A 14,349-nucleotide genomic window follows, 5' to 3' on the forward strand; every position below is an offset into this window, starting at 1 on the left:
TACAGTGTGTTAACAATTGACATCCACCCCATTCATAAGAATATAGGAAGTTGCCTTCTGATGAGTTAAGCCATTGTTCTAACTAAGTCAGTATTGTCTACCAGCAGTGGGTCTTCAGGGTTTCCAGACAGGCTTCTTTTTTTAACAATACCTGGAGATGCTGGGGAGTGAGTTGAAGATCTTCTGCATACAAATCAGATTTTATACAAATGAACTACAGTCCTGCCCACCCCAGGGCATACAAAGACATGCAAACACACTTGACAGCACAATCCTATGCATGTTTCATGAAAGTGAGTCCCATTGTATTCAACTAACCATTAATATTTGCACCTTCCAATTGTTGTTAATCAGAGTTGAGATCCCACCTGGAACACAGGCTGCTTGTGTGACCTCAGACCAGCTGCTGTTTCTCAGCATTGGTCCTGTCCTCAGTCCGTCAAATTGGAACGATGGCAGGGATGGGATGAGGATCAGCCTCATAAAGTGCAGCACTTCTGTCAATCACACCAGGACTCCTGTCCGCCACGTGTGCCTTGCAGGAACACGGCTGCTCCTGACATGAGACCTGCAAACAGAAGTGCAGTCTTCATTAATTAATGGGAATCTGATGAGTGGGGGATTTGTCACCATCCAGGCATTGCTAGACCCATGATCCCTGACTACCGGCTGCATTGACTGGAGCCCAAAAACATCTAGAGATGTTCCACAGAACCTCCCCATCCTATCCATTCCCCCTGCCCAGGGTGGACTGCAGACTGATCATGTCTTCCTTTTTCTCCACATAGCAAGAAGCCGGGTCACGAAGCAGTGGTGGAAACAGCAGCAGCAACAGGGACCGCCTGATGACTGAGGCCCCGTTACCCCAGGAGAAAGCCAGTGGCCCAACAGTCCCTTCTCACTTGCTGGGGACGCCTTATTCCTTTGGGATCCCTCCTAACTCCATCGTCCAGGACTCTCGTTTCCCACCTCTCAAGTAAGTGCCTGCTGGCTGGGGCTGATGGGAATGGTAGTCCAAAACCTCTGGAGGGCACCAGGTTGGCCAAGGCTGCACTAGAAGGACAGACCCTTCTTCTCCAAAGTGACAGTGTCTTGGGAACCAGCCTCTGCCTTGCTTGCAGGCTTGGGTTGCCTCTAGAGGTCTTTCTGACTGCAGTATTTGCAAAAGTCCTTTTTCAGTAACAACAGCTATCATGAGCCCATGAAGATGTGTTGGTAGTGCTGGTCAGGGGAGAAAAGGGTCAGGAGTGCAAAATTAGATCCTGGGGAGGGACCAAGCAATCATGGGAGATGCTGGAGAGGGTCTGAGCAGGTTGACAGGGGAGAGTCCCCTCTTAGTGACATCAGATGCCCCAACCACCGTGGTACAGCTGCTTGACTCGTGCACCACCACCTGTCAGTGAAGTACTCCCCACCCAGGGTGTGCCAGCTCCACCTCTGTTGCCAAGGATCTGTTAATGGCTGCAGCAATGTGAACAGACCCAGCCTGTTCAGCCTTGTGGGCTGGGGAGGCAACTGTGTGAATGACTGTGCCTGTCCTGCTCTTCAAAAGGGGAGTTCAGCCATGTGTTCTAGAGTTCTGCTATGTCTTCTGAACTGTATAGCTTGTAACCTGATCTATGTTGGGGCTCTGTAGTGAGTTCTGGAATAAAGCCTTTAACAATAATTGAGCTGAGAGTCCAAGAACTGAGTCTACAGATGGGAACCAGGACACTAGCATAGCATTGTGTGTACATGTAAGTCTCTGATAGCTGGTTAGAGCATGGTGCTGATAACACCAAGGCTGCAGGCTCGATCCCCATATGGGACAGCTGAATATTCCTGCATTGCAGGGGGTTGGATTTGATACTCAGGGTCCCTCCTAACTCGATGATTCTATGTAATGGGGGGGGGGGAGAGACAATCCTGCCTGAGATGGATAGCCACGCTACTTACCCTCCCATTTCCAAAAATGGAATCTGGCCAGAAACAACCTGCAAAGAAATACGATTCGCAAAGTGAGGAAGTGCTGTGTGTGTCAGGTATGTACATGATAGGATGTGTGTCCCACCCCCACCCCGAAACAACCGCTTTAAAATGAGAATGCAGCAGCTTTGACTGCTCAGCCTCCTAAACAGATCTTGTTCTGAAGGCAAAATGGAGAGCACTCTAGTGAACACGTGAGCACTTTATTGCTAAGCAGGGAACTTGAAAAGTGTGGTGCCTGCCAGTGTGGCTTCTTTTCCCATATGGAGTCCACTGTTTCCCTCCTCTTTTGCCTCTGTCAGTGTGGGCTGGGCACTGATGCACACATGGGGAGACTAGATGCCCTGACCAAAGGTCTCCAGGCCCCAATGGAAGCACAAGCTCAGGAGAGACAACATCCTCCACTTCTTTCCCTCTTTCCTTCCACTCTGCAGCCTCCCACGGCCTGTCCACCATGTGGTGCCTCCCAGCGCAGTCACAGAAGACTACCTGCGGAGCTTCCGGCCGTACCATACAGCTGAAGAGCTTCGCATGTCCTCCCTGCCTCCCATTACTCTGGATCCAGCCACAGCTGCTGCTTACTACCACCCCAGTTACCTGGCTCACCATCCTTTTCCTCACCCAGCCTTCAGGTAAGGGCCAAAGATGATGCAAGCAAAGGGCTTTGCCGGCCCCACTCTTCGCCTTGTGGGCAAGGCAGGATTTGATTGAGCAGTTTGGGCAGTTACCCAGGCGTGTTCTTTGGAGCCAACCGCTAATAGGTCTTAACAGGTCTTGCCCACAATGGAGGGCTCTCTGAGGACTTGAGCACAGCTGTAATAAAGCACAACAGGCCATCACTTAAAGCAGCAGCAGGAGTCCAGATGCTGGGCCACTAATTTGTTCTTTGAATGGGGTCCTGTTGAGCGGTTTCTGCCTCCGCCCAGCTTCTGTTATGCCCTGGTCAGCAAGACACGCTGTGCCCATGGAGAACTGAGATCAAGCAATGGGCTTGGAACACAAATGCCTTTTGAGAGAGCAGGCGGGGAACCTGAGAAGCTGTCTCCAGCTTTTCTTCGGTGGCTTGCACGTTTGCCATGTTTTTTGAGGCTGCAGATTCAAAAGTGCAGCAGCTGTGTGGGAATGTGTATGGATACAGTCCGCGTATGGGCCTTACCCGCTCCTGGAGAGGCCACTCTTCAGATGCCTCCATCTCTTGAGGTTAGGGGGTTGATGGCTAAAGACTTGGTGTGCTATGTGGGGATGCTCCAGCTCTAAGATGCCCTTGCAAGACCCTTGTGCTTGATAGCCTCCTTTTATAAGTTTGGGGCAAAACGTGAAACTGGTTTTATTTTACTAAAGGACATAATGCATTTTTACTCAGTGGCGGTACTCCCTTGTTTGATGTTCTTACTTTACTGTTCTTGGGGTTTTATTGCTAAGGTTGAAATAATTTGTGGATAAGACAGAACAAAATATTTAAAATAAAAATTAGGTTGGGAGAAGTTTTGCTCTCTTTATTCTCCACCCCACCCCACCCCAATTCTCCTCTAAGCTAAAACACAGTTTAGATTTAGATTGGATTTCATGGTGATCAGGCTGGCAGGGTCTAGGTCACAGGTAGGCAACATGTGGCCCTCAGCCCCAACACTTCTTGAAGCTTCCCAGAGTGCCTTTCTTCCTCGCTGATTTCCTCTTTATGTTTCCTGGCTTTTGAACAGTGGTAGCTGGTGCCCATTTGGGCTGGAGGGGTGGATGGGAGCCCAAGAGTGGGTGGAGGCAGAGCCAATGATAGGCAGAGCCAAACAACTCTGGGTTTGTTCTCCTTTTTGCTGAGTTTGTACAAAAGGAGTGCTTGAGACCAAGGTGAAGAAGCTCACCAGGCAAGTAAGAAGGCAAGCAGTGGAGGAGGGCTGGGGGCAGGCTAAGGTTGATGGGCCATCTGCCCTAATGCACCAGCATCCACTGCTTTTGAAAGCATGTTCCCCTTTTTTCTACGATTTTCAGAACTGGGGCTGCCTTTTACTTAATAAAAAAACATTGTTTACTTCTGAATAAGATTGGGATTTCTGATCAGAGATTGCCTTGGTGAAAACTTTATTCTTTGTTCTGAATAACACTTTTGTCTCTGTCTGTGCCCATCAGTTGCTCTGGCTCCACCTACTGCCAGCATGCGGGCCCCCGACACAAGAGAATGAAGTTATCGAAAGACAAAATTGTGTTGGTGGTAGCCCCAAACCTCAGCAACAGCTGTGGGGCCTCAGACCCAGAGCTGAAGGCACAGTCCTACCATATACTGTATGCACCAGAGGTGGGAAGCCAGTTGTCCTACAGATGTTGTTGGACTACAGCTCCCATTATCCCTGACCATTGATTAAGCTGGCTGGTTTTGATGGGAGATGAAGCCCAGCAACATCTGAAAGGCCACAGATTCTGTGTCTCAGGTACACACCTTTTGAAGGGCTCACTTGTATTTGTTAGCAGGATCTGCTTGGTTTATTTAGTACCAACTGTGAAGTTCAGACAACACAAATGGGATTAGTCGCCATCCTATGGCTAGAGTGGCTGGGGAAACCCAGCCAGATGGGTGGGGTATAAATAATAAATTATTATAAATTATTATAAATTATTATAGAGTGTTCTGCATGTAATTTTGCTCTCTTCAGTCACCAAATGCATCTCTCTCGTAAACGCAAAGAAAGCTACGAGACTTTTTAGGCTAACCGCACCTCTCTTTTTAGGATGGATGATTCGTACTGCCTCTCAGCTCTACGCTCACCTTTCTATCCAATTCCAACTCCTGGTTCACTCCCACCGCTTCATCCATCAGCCATGCACCTCCACCTGTCTGGAGTGAGGTACCCCACCGAGTTGTCTCATTCGTCTCTCTCTGCCCTTCAGTCCGAACGCATATCCAGCCTGACAGCAGAGAGGTATGGAACCATTCCGTGGCTGTTAGAAGATCTCAGCTCCTTTGGGGACAAAATGAAGGGTCCACCCATTAGCCCTTCCTCCTATGCCTTTCTCTTGTTTTTGCAGGCTGCAGATGGATGAGGAGCTGCGGCAGCGGGAGCGAGAGAAGGAGCGAGAACGGGAAGCTGATCGCGAGCGCGAGAGGGAACGGGAGCGAGAACGGGAGCGGGAGAAGGAGCTGGAACGGGAGCGGGAGAAAGAGAGGGAACGGGAACGGGAGCTGGAGAGGCAGCGAGAAAGAGCCCGGGAGAAAGAGCAGAGCATTGTCAAAGCCATGGAAGGCCCCTTCTTACCAGTGTCAGAGTTGCACGGACTAAGGAGTCACCCACCAGAAGAGCGTGTCAAACCATCTGAGCAGCTAACGCCAAACCGAGCAGGTGACCTGAAATAGCCACTGAAGTAGCTTTTGTTTGGGAATTTGCTGGAGGTGGGCAGGGGAAGCAGCCCATTTGCCATGGGCATTACATAGCCAGCAAACACCTGAGACTCGGCCCCTGGGCATGGGGCTCGAAGAAACATCACCTGATTTGATTATCTGTGGGCTTTGGATCTCACTGAGGTGCTGTTTCTGGTGGTTTTGTGATGGTCGCTGTAACAGCACTCGTGGGATACACAGTCTGCAGTAAGTTTCCCTGCAGGATCTATCTAATGTCCTGTTGTTTTCATTACATACACTACTTTATTAATTGTTGCACAGCTCTAGTAGCTTTGTTTGTGCTGAACAGGTTTGCCGTTCAGGTGCGGAATCTGATTTGTGCTGCAGAATTTGACTATAAGAGAATGGAGGCAGGGTTTAAGTCCTTCCTCACCCCTAAGGTCTGTGCAGAAACCTGTAATTTGTTACTGTTTTCTGGTAAAGCATTTCAGCTGAGCTGACGGGTTTCCTGTAGTTATTCTGTCTTGTGCAGATCTCTGCTCATCATCCATTGCTGTATATGTGAGCTATTGGCCAGCGAATGACTATGGCCTTCTCTCCTCCACTGCTGCAGAACATTGCATTAGGTGAACTGTATCAGCATAAATGTATTCAGGTTACCTGAGCCAAAAATTGACACAAAGAATGTAGCTTTTTTGTCTGCATAGCCTTGTTCAACACAGGATGAACATCTTTAGGGGTCCTAGGCAAATTCTTTTGGCCAATGGAGACCCTTCCTATAGCATATATATATCAGCCTCCATTAACATAGGCCTGGGCCATGTCTACAACTGTGAATTCACCTGGATCTGCTGGATGTAGCTCACATGTCCTGCCTCTTTCTGTACTGTGGGCCCTGGCATGATGTAGTGGCCTGTTGGGACACTGAGGTGCTGCTGACCTGCCACACTGTTCTTCCCTGACTAAGATCCTTTGTCCCACCACAGTTGTGGACCACCATAGGCACAAATGCTACATACCCCCAAGTATCCTGCTGCCACCTCAGACAGCATTCCAAGGCTAAGGGGACCCTATTTGCATCCTGCCTTTTCCCCCCTTACAGAGAAGCCCAAGGACTCTTCTGCTATCCAGACCCCCAAGCCAGTCCAGCATCCTTTGCACTCGTCGTCTGCCTCGCACCATCCCGTGCCCAGCCTCATTTCCAACCACAGCATCTTCCCCCTGCCTGGCAGCAGCACAGCCACAGCGCTCCTCATCCAGCGCACCAATGAGGAAGAGAAGTGGCTGGCGCGGCAGCGGCGGCTGCGGCAGGAGAAAGAAGACCGCCAGTCCCAAGTGTCAGAGTTCCGGCAGCAAGTTCTGGAGCAGCATTTGGATATTGGGCGCCCGCCCGGCCAGATGGAGGCCGAGCACCGGCCAGAGAACCCCAGGTAAGGCTTTGCTTCTTGAGTGGCCTCTCTGCTAGTGGAGGCCTCTTGGATCCTACTGGCTGGCTACTCTCTGTTCGCATCTGGCTTGCGGGGCAGAGGAGATCTGAAAGCGCCCAAATCTTTCGCAGGAATGGCAGCCCACCTGGAAGGGGTTGGTGTCTCAGAAGGGTAAGCAAAGATCCAGAGCCTTCATCTGGCTCCACTATGTTTGGATTTCAACAGGCAGGAGCTAATGCCATCTGACAGCTGCTTGGAAGCTTTTGCAGAATGAGCCTGGTGGCCTCCATCCAACCGACTGTGACCAGGTGTCACTAAGGCAGTTGTCACTAATTGCTGCCATCGCTGGCAGATGGAAGGAGCAGGGAGCTGAGTCTTGGAGGCCTCTAGATCTGAATGGGCTGCAGCGTCGCTGGCACTGCTGCTTCTTGGCCCTCCCAATGTATGACCCAGGAGGGGGTGGGAGAGTCCAAGATTGGCTTTGAGAGCCTCATTTGCCTGCTTGGCCAAGAGCAAAATGATTGCTCTTGAACAAGGCAGGAGTCCCTCCGGCCACACGGCTGGTGCATGTTTTTGACTGTGGACCAGGAGCCCACACTCCAGCCAAGGCAAGAACTTGCTTCCTGCCAGATCAGCTTCAGAGTCCCTCTGTCTCAGTCCTGGGCATGGTGTGATGAGTAGCAAATTCCAAGTGGGAACTGGGGAGCAAAAGCACAGCTGTGTGAAGAGAGAAAGTGTCTCTGTCGCTACTGCTGCCGGCTCCCTCTTGCCTCTGGGTGGATTGATATCTCCCTTCTCGCTCTATTGCCAAGCGCTTACTTAAGCATCACTGACTCGACTCATCCCTTTGGCTCTGCTGCTGGATCCCATTGTTGGTTTCGGGTATCAAGGGGATTAGAGGAGCTAATCAGGTATAAGAAGGAGTGGATTGCTGGTCTGCACTTCAGTGTCAAATTCTCATTTCATCATCCTCTTCTGCAATGGTTCAGCAGAGCTACACACAGAGCAAGGTCACCTCTAATGCGTACAGTGAGAAGGGCCTTGGGCTGTTTGCTTCAAAAGCCACAATCCAGGGGCTGCTAATCCGCTGCGCCTGGATAATGGCAATGGGTGCCATGGAAGCTACAGCCATAGGCAAGTTGTTGTTACGGGGCCATTGTTGATCAACAGAAAGAGACGTTGTCTCATTCTTTCTGGTTAACTAGAGAGTGTCTGCACCACTCCCAATTTGATATTTTTAAGGATGTGTTTTTAGGACGGGTTTTTATGAGTAAGAATCTATTGGCTTTTGTTTTTTATAAATTGTTTTTCTTTAAAAAAGCTTGTTGCTCTAGTGAATTATATTGTGCTTGTATATTATGTGCCACTTTGAGTACTACGTTGACAGCAGGAATGCCATATGGGAGGGGATTTTATCCAATGCTAGTCCTACTCAAGGTAGACTCATTGACATTAATGGCAAGACTAATTTAGACCCATTAATTTCAGTGGGTCTATTCTGAGTAAAACTTAGTTTGATACAACCTTGTGTGTGCATACAGAAAAACACATTTATTTAAAAGCACTTACATAGTAATTCCTGTTTCAAAAATATCCAAGCAGTGTATAATCTAACAAAACACAGAAATGTTAAAACAAAAGCACAAACTTAAACCAGTAAAATAGGAATATAAAAAGACATAAAAGCATACAAAAGCAAAACAGAAATTCAGAAAATTCAAACACTTAAAACAACCTTTTGGGTCAGATAAAGCCTGGGCAAAAAGGTAAGTCTTCAGGAGACATCTACAGCAACAGACTGCTGCTGCTTCGCATATGGCAAAGGAAAGAGTATCATCCATGCACACACACACACAAACACACACACACACCCAGGAGCTTAGTTGTGGATAGTAACACCAGCATCCTTCTCCAGATTCCCCAACCTTAAATTGTGTCCTTTGCAAACAGTGATGCCCAAGACTTCTCCGGCTCCTCAGCAGTCAGATTACAGATTGAGGCAGCACTCTGAACTTGATGCTCTGCTGCACGGGGCCCTGGTGCTCTGGAGTGGAAAACTGTTAAATGCACAGCTTCAGCACATGCAACATTTATCCTTCTAACAGTTTTAGCCCTTTTACTAGTTATTTAAGAAGGATTTCATGGTGTCATTCCCTTTCTGCCACTAGAGCGTAAGGCTTTTTTGTGGCATCTTTGCATATTCTGAACTTCAGAGCTTGTGTGAATGTGTAAGTAACTAAGGGCAGAATTATTGGTCTGGGTAGTGACAGAAGGACACACTTAGTGCCCCTGTCGTCATCATCAGTTTATTTGCATTTCTGTTTTCCATAGTAAACTATGCTCAAAGCAATGTGATCCCAATAAAACAATGCATAAAATACATACAGGTCCTAGTTTACGAAGACAATGCATTCCTTGGAAATTATTTGTTAGGCGAGTGTTTGCATAACCTGTCAACAATTTCCGTTCACATAACAAGTTGATTCTTTCCATTGATTCCTATGGGGGAAATTCTAATGCGTCCTCAATCACAGAACTTGTCATGCACACCTGTATAGTGAGGTTTGGGTACTAATTCCTTGTGTTTGGATAAGTGAACATAGCGAGTGTTTGTAAAGTGGGACTTGTGTGTAACATTTCATGATAATTCACTAGCTATTTATAGGATATATCAGCAAAAGTTAAAAAGTAATAGAAACAACATTTCAGTAGGCTGGAATAAACCTTATTAATAAATTCAATATTACAGCAATATTAAGTGATAATAATGATTCAAACTAATATTTCATATTAAAGCATAACAATAGGAAAGTAAAATCTCAAAGCAGCAAAACTAGTATATCTTTTCCAGAGTCGATGTTCTTACCAGCAAGAGCCCTTGAACAAGATCCCTGCCCTCCAGGCTAGGCAAGGTCACCATAGAGAAGCTGGGAGCTGGGTCTTGACAGAATTTGTATACAGATCACCCCATCCTCAGCAACTGGGTAGGGAAGGGGAAGAAGTTGCAAGGAGGTTCCTGCACTGAGCTGGGGCTGGACTAGATGGACTGCAGGGTGACTTCCAGCTCTCAAATCCTTTTATCCTTCGAGTGTCATGATAGCTGTATCAAACCCGAATGTTCAGAAGTTAGCAGCAGTTGCCAGGGAACAACCACAAGAGAGGGTTGTTGCCACTGTGTCCAGCTTGTGGGCTTCCCGGAGGCATCTGGTTGGTCACTGTGGGAAACAGGATGTTGGACCAGATAGACTTTTGATCTAATCCAACGCGTCTGTCCTTGTGTTAGCAGGTGACAGCGAAAAGGGCCCGGGGCCATTATGCTTAATGATCACTGAGTATATGAGAATTTCAGAGTCAAGGTTCACTTTCCAATGTTTCAACCACATTCCCCAGTGCAATTGCAATCGTAACGGATGCTTGCTAGCTGTGGGGATGGCAATGAATTGTTCATTTTTTCCAGCAACAGAATGTTGGGTTTGGATGCTGGGATAAATATAATCACAACAAAATCAGTAGATTATGCTAAAAAAAACCCACATTTTTTGCCATTATGTGACCCACATTGTCTCACTGTCCTAAAGTTTGCAACCTCCAACTTTTGAGTCTCAAGTACACAGCAGCTGAGTTTTTGGATGCCCAGCTGAGCTATTCAGGAGAAAATTGGCTCAGTTAACCAAAAAGGTTTTAGGATGCATCAGACCAATCAAATGTCATTGGCTGAGAAACGTCTCTCCACAAATCAAACCCAGGGGGAAAGTAAGGGTATGCATGTATGAAGCGAGATGAGCGCTGCACCCCATAGTCCCCTTTGACTGGGCTTAACTGCCCAGGGGTCATTTACCTTTACCTTTTACCTGCATGTGACAGGAGGCACTGATTTTAACTTTTATGGTACGCCCCCCAAGCCCTACAGGATCTGTCAGTGCTGACAATATTCCCATTAGCCAAAAGTCGTGTAACTTTAATCCATGCACTTCTTTGTAGATCTAAAACATTTTGGGGGAACCGTATCGTCTCCCTCCTTAATCGAGCACATATTTACAGATGGAATTTCCAAATCCTACTCAGCAATACAGGCCACTGATAACAGTGGCTGGTGCCCACTGGGACTGGCAAGGCGAGAGACCAGAGCCAGTGACGGGCAGAGCCAACTAACTCTAGTTTGTCCCTATCCTCTTCCTTCCTGCTGAGTTCTACAAGGAGCTTCACTGAAAGTAAGGAGGAGGAAGCTGACAGGCAGGCCGGGCTGGTTGGGGGCAGAGGTTGGTGGAGCACTGCCCTGCTCAGCCTAACAGAACAGCCTCCACTGCTGAGTAAGTGGCCTTGACGAAGTCTCTGCCCATTGATGAAATCTTGGATTCTCAGTGAGGGTGGCAGATCAGTTAGAATAACAAAGAATAATGAGAAATGAGCGCAGATGCGTTGACAAGGTGTTTGTGTGCATGTGCATTTTTGTGTTTCCTCTCACCTAGTTTCTGCTGCAGCTAGTCCAGAAACCACTAGGTGTCACCCCAGTCCCAGCCTCCCACAGATACAGATGTGTAGGCATGTACATATTCCCAGCCAAACTGCCCTCCAGTGATAGCTTTATATGAGAAATCTGATGTTCCAGGTTGGCCCTCTCTTTTGCAGCTCACTGCACAGGCCTTGTTCAGTTATAGCAGTGGGTGGACTATATCCCAGTGTGGAAACTAGGCTGTGTAATATCTCAGAATGACATACTGCAGGCAGGCACAAGACAACTCTTCCTGTCAGTCACTTTATTTACAAACTACTCTCCTGCACACATTATACTCAGCAGTTCATAACAAAGCACTGACAAAACTACAAACACAAAAATAAATACAAATTAACTGCCATAGGAATTAGCAGTAGATTCAGTGTCCATCACTCACATTAGAGAGGGTTCCATGAAGAAAAGCCTGTCATTTTTCTGACCACAGAGCCTTCTGCTACTTACCAAGATGACACTTGGGCCACATCTGCCCCATGCATCTAAAGCACTCTTAGAGCACAGTCACAGCTTCTCCCAAAGAATCCTGGGAACTGTAGTTTGCTAAGGGTGCAGAGAGTTGTTAGGCGACCCCTATTCCTCTCACAGGGACGCGGGTGGCACTGTGGGTTAAACCACAGAGCCTAGGACTTGCCGATCAGAAGGTCAGCGGTTTGAATCCCCGCGACGGGGTGAGCTCCCGTTGCTCGGTCCCTGCGCCTGCCAACCTAGCAGTTCGAAAGCACATCAAAGTGCAAGTAGATAAATAGGTACCGCTCCGAAAGGAAGGTAAACAGCGTTTCCGTGCGCTGCTTTGGTTCGCCAGAAGCAGCTTAGTCATGCTGGCCACAAGACCCAGAAGCTGTACGCTGGCTCCCCCGGCCAATAAAGCGAGATGAGCGCCGCAACCCCAGAGTCGGCCACGACTGGACCTAACGGTCAGGGGTCCCTTTACCTTTACTTATTCCTCTCACAGAGCTACCAGTGTGAGACTGGTTTAACAATCAATCCCAGGGAGCTCTGGGGATTGTAGCTCTGTGAGAGGAAGAGGGAATCTCCTAACAACTTTCATCCCCATCAATGAACTGCAGCTCCCAGGATTCCTTGAGGCAGAGTCATGACTGCTAAAGTGACAAAGTAATGCTTTAAATGTATGGTGCTGATGTGGCCTTAGTCACAGTGAAAAGCACTTATTTGTAGAACTTACCTTGCATGCTTTGTTAATTAATTGTACCTCTATCCTTTTTGCAGATCGGGACCAAACCGCCCTGAACCAAGTAGTCGAGACCAACCGCAGCATTTTGGAGGCCCCCCTCCGCTTATCTCTCCTAAGCCTCAGCACCATCCTGTCCCCACTTCCCTCTGGAACCCTGTCTCCTTGATGGACACTTCTGAGGCACGAAGGATACAGGAAAGCCACCCTCTCCCAAGCCACAGCACCCAGTATGAGTCCAGTCGGCAAGCCATCCCCCTTGTGAAGGTTGAGCGGGTGTACTGTCCAGAGAAACTCGAGGAAGGGGCTAGGAAAAGAGAAGCCCTGGAAAAGTTCCAGCCTCCTCGGGACCCTGGCGGGGCAGAGCATAGTGGCTTTTCCCATGGGCCCTTCTTAGCAGAACTGGAAAAGTCCACACAGACCCTATTGAACCAGCAGAGAGCCTCCCTCTCACAGGGTGGGCAGTTGGTTGACATGAGCTTGAATGCCAAGCCAGGCTCACCCTATCGGCATCCATTACCCAGAAGCCATGACCCCATGTATGTTTACGACGAGTTCTTGCAACAGCACCGGAAGCTGGTCAGCAAGTTGGACCTGGAGGAGAAAAGGCGGAGAGAAGCCCAGGAGAAAGGTCAGTGCACAGGCCCTTTGTGGAAGGGCCTACAATACATCCAGCACTCCGGAATGCCTCCCCTTCAGGTCTTGTTCCTTGAAAAGGGAAGGCTGCACAGGCTTTTTAAATGACTTCAGTTTTGGAAGTAGAAGTCTCAGTCATCCTCCGGAAAATAGGAAACACAGGAAGCTGCCTTATATTGAGTTGGACCCTTGGTCCATCTAGTCCAGTGTTATATATGTACTAGCTGGCAGCAGTTCTGCAGGTTTTCAGGCAGGGACTCGTTCCAGCTTTACCTGGAGCTGGTGCCTGGGATTGAATTGGGGACCTTCTGCATATAAGATAGTTGCTGTACCACTCAGCTAAGGCCCATCTTCTGCAGCTTTCTTACAGAGAGCACTAAATAACATAACTGCAAAAAAGGAAAGGGAGGTGCTTAGAACGGTCAAGAGGCCACACAGCCCTCGTGGGCTCTCAGGTGAAGGAAGTCTCTGCCAAAGAGTCCCTACAACAGAGCTGTATGGTTTGGTTAGTACCAAGGAACTTGTGTGAAAAAGAAAAAGGTATCCCTCCTTCAGATTCAATGTTTTTCCTTGTGCCAGGCTAGGGGCGGGGGGCATGGAGAGAAGCTCACAGCCAGTGTGTGATTTGGTAGTAGGGACCCTGCTAGCTTCCAGGTGCCATCCTTTGTAGCCAGGTGTGGACTTGGTAGGGGCACTTTTTAAACACCCCCCCCCCCACACACTTTTATGTTGTTATTTTAAAAAGCAGCACAGCACTGCAAACTTTGGTTGCTCAAGGCTTTTTTAGCAGGCAGGCATACAGAAATTCCTAAAAGTGGATTCAGGAACACATTTTCCTCATTGTGCTGACTTCCCATTTGGAGCTGGAGACATGTCCAAACAGTAGATTCAGTCACTCCTTGCCTAACACCTTGCTGTAAGCATTGTGTCACTACTGATTGATTATAAAAATGTAATACTTAGTATAATAGTATTATTTAAGTGGTTTTCTGCTAGAGATTAGTAATATAATCTCTAGTAATCCAATCTAAATCCCACACCTGTCAGAATGCATCAAGAGATCCACTTCCATTTGGATCCTATTGTGTGGTGTCCGGAAAAAGCACCCTGTTCAAATTGTCCTCCTGATTGAGAAACCTGAAAGAGCAAATACTGAATACACCAGAATTTAGGAAGAGATCCACTGAAGCCGGTTTAAAGTGTGCTGCTGCCTGAAGGATGAGTAAAAGGCTGTATCTGAGGCTGAGATATTCTACCCCTTGATTTGCATAAAGCTTCTCCAGTAGGCAAG

The 14,349-nt window shown here is 48.1% G+C and overlaps 1 protein-coding gene across 10 annotated transcripts in view; it reads left to right on the forward strand.

The window, feature by feature from the left end:
* The window catches only part of GSE1 (Gse1 coiled-coil protein), a 443,486-nt gene that overhangs the window by 414,965 nt on the left and 14,172 nt on the right, over positions 1-14,349 (forward strand). For all 10 annotated transcript variants that reach the window (XM_081201103.1, XM_081201099.1, XM_081201097.1 and 7 more), the window contains 6 exons: positions 789-976; positions 2,400-2,597; positions 4,686-4,877; positions 4,984-5,294; positions 6,396-6,723; positions 12,461-13,053. In XM_081201103.1, coding sequence (XP_081057229.1) covers positions 789-976; positions 2,400-2,597; positions 4,686-4,877; positions 4,984-5,294; positions 6,396-6,723; positions 12,461-13,053 — 1,810 coding nt within the window. The remainder of the gene's footprint in view (positions 1-788; positions 977-2,399; positions 2,598-4,685; positions 4,878-4,983; positions 5,295-6,395; positions 6,724-12,460; positions 13,054-14,349) is intronic.

Source organism: Podarcis bocagei, assembly GCF_964188305.1.
Source record: "Podarcis bocagei genome assembly, chromosome: 7".
Taxonomy (NCBI): Eukaryota; Metazoa; Chordata; class Lepidosauria; order Squamata; family Lacertidae; genus Podarcis; species Podarcis bocagei.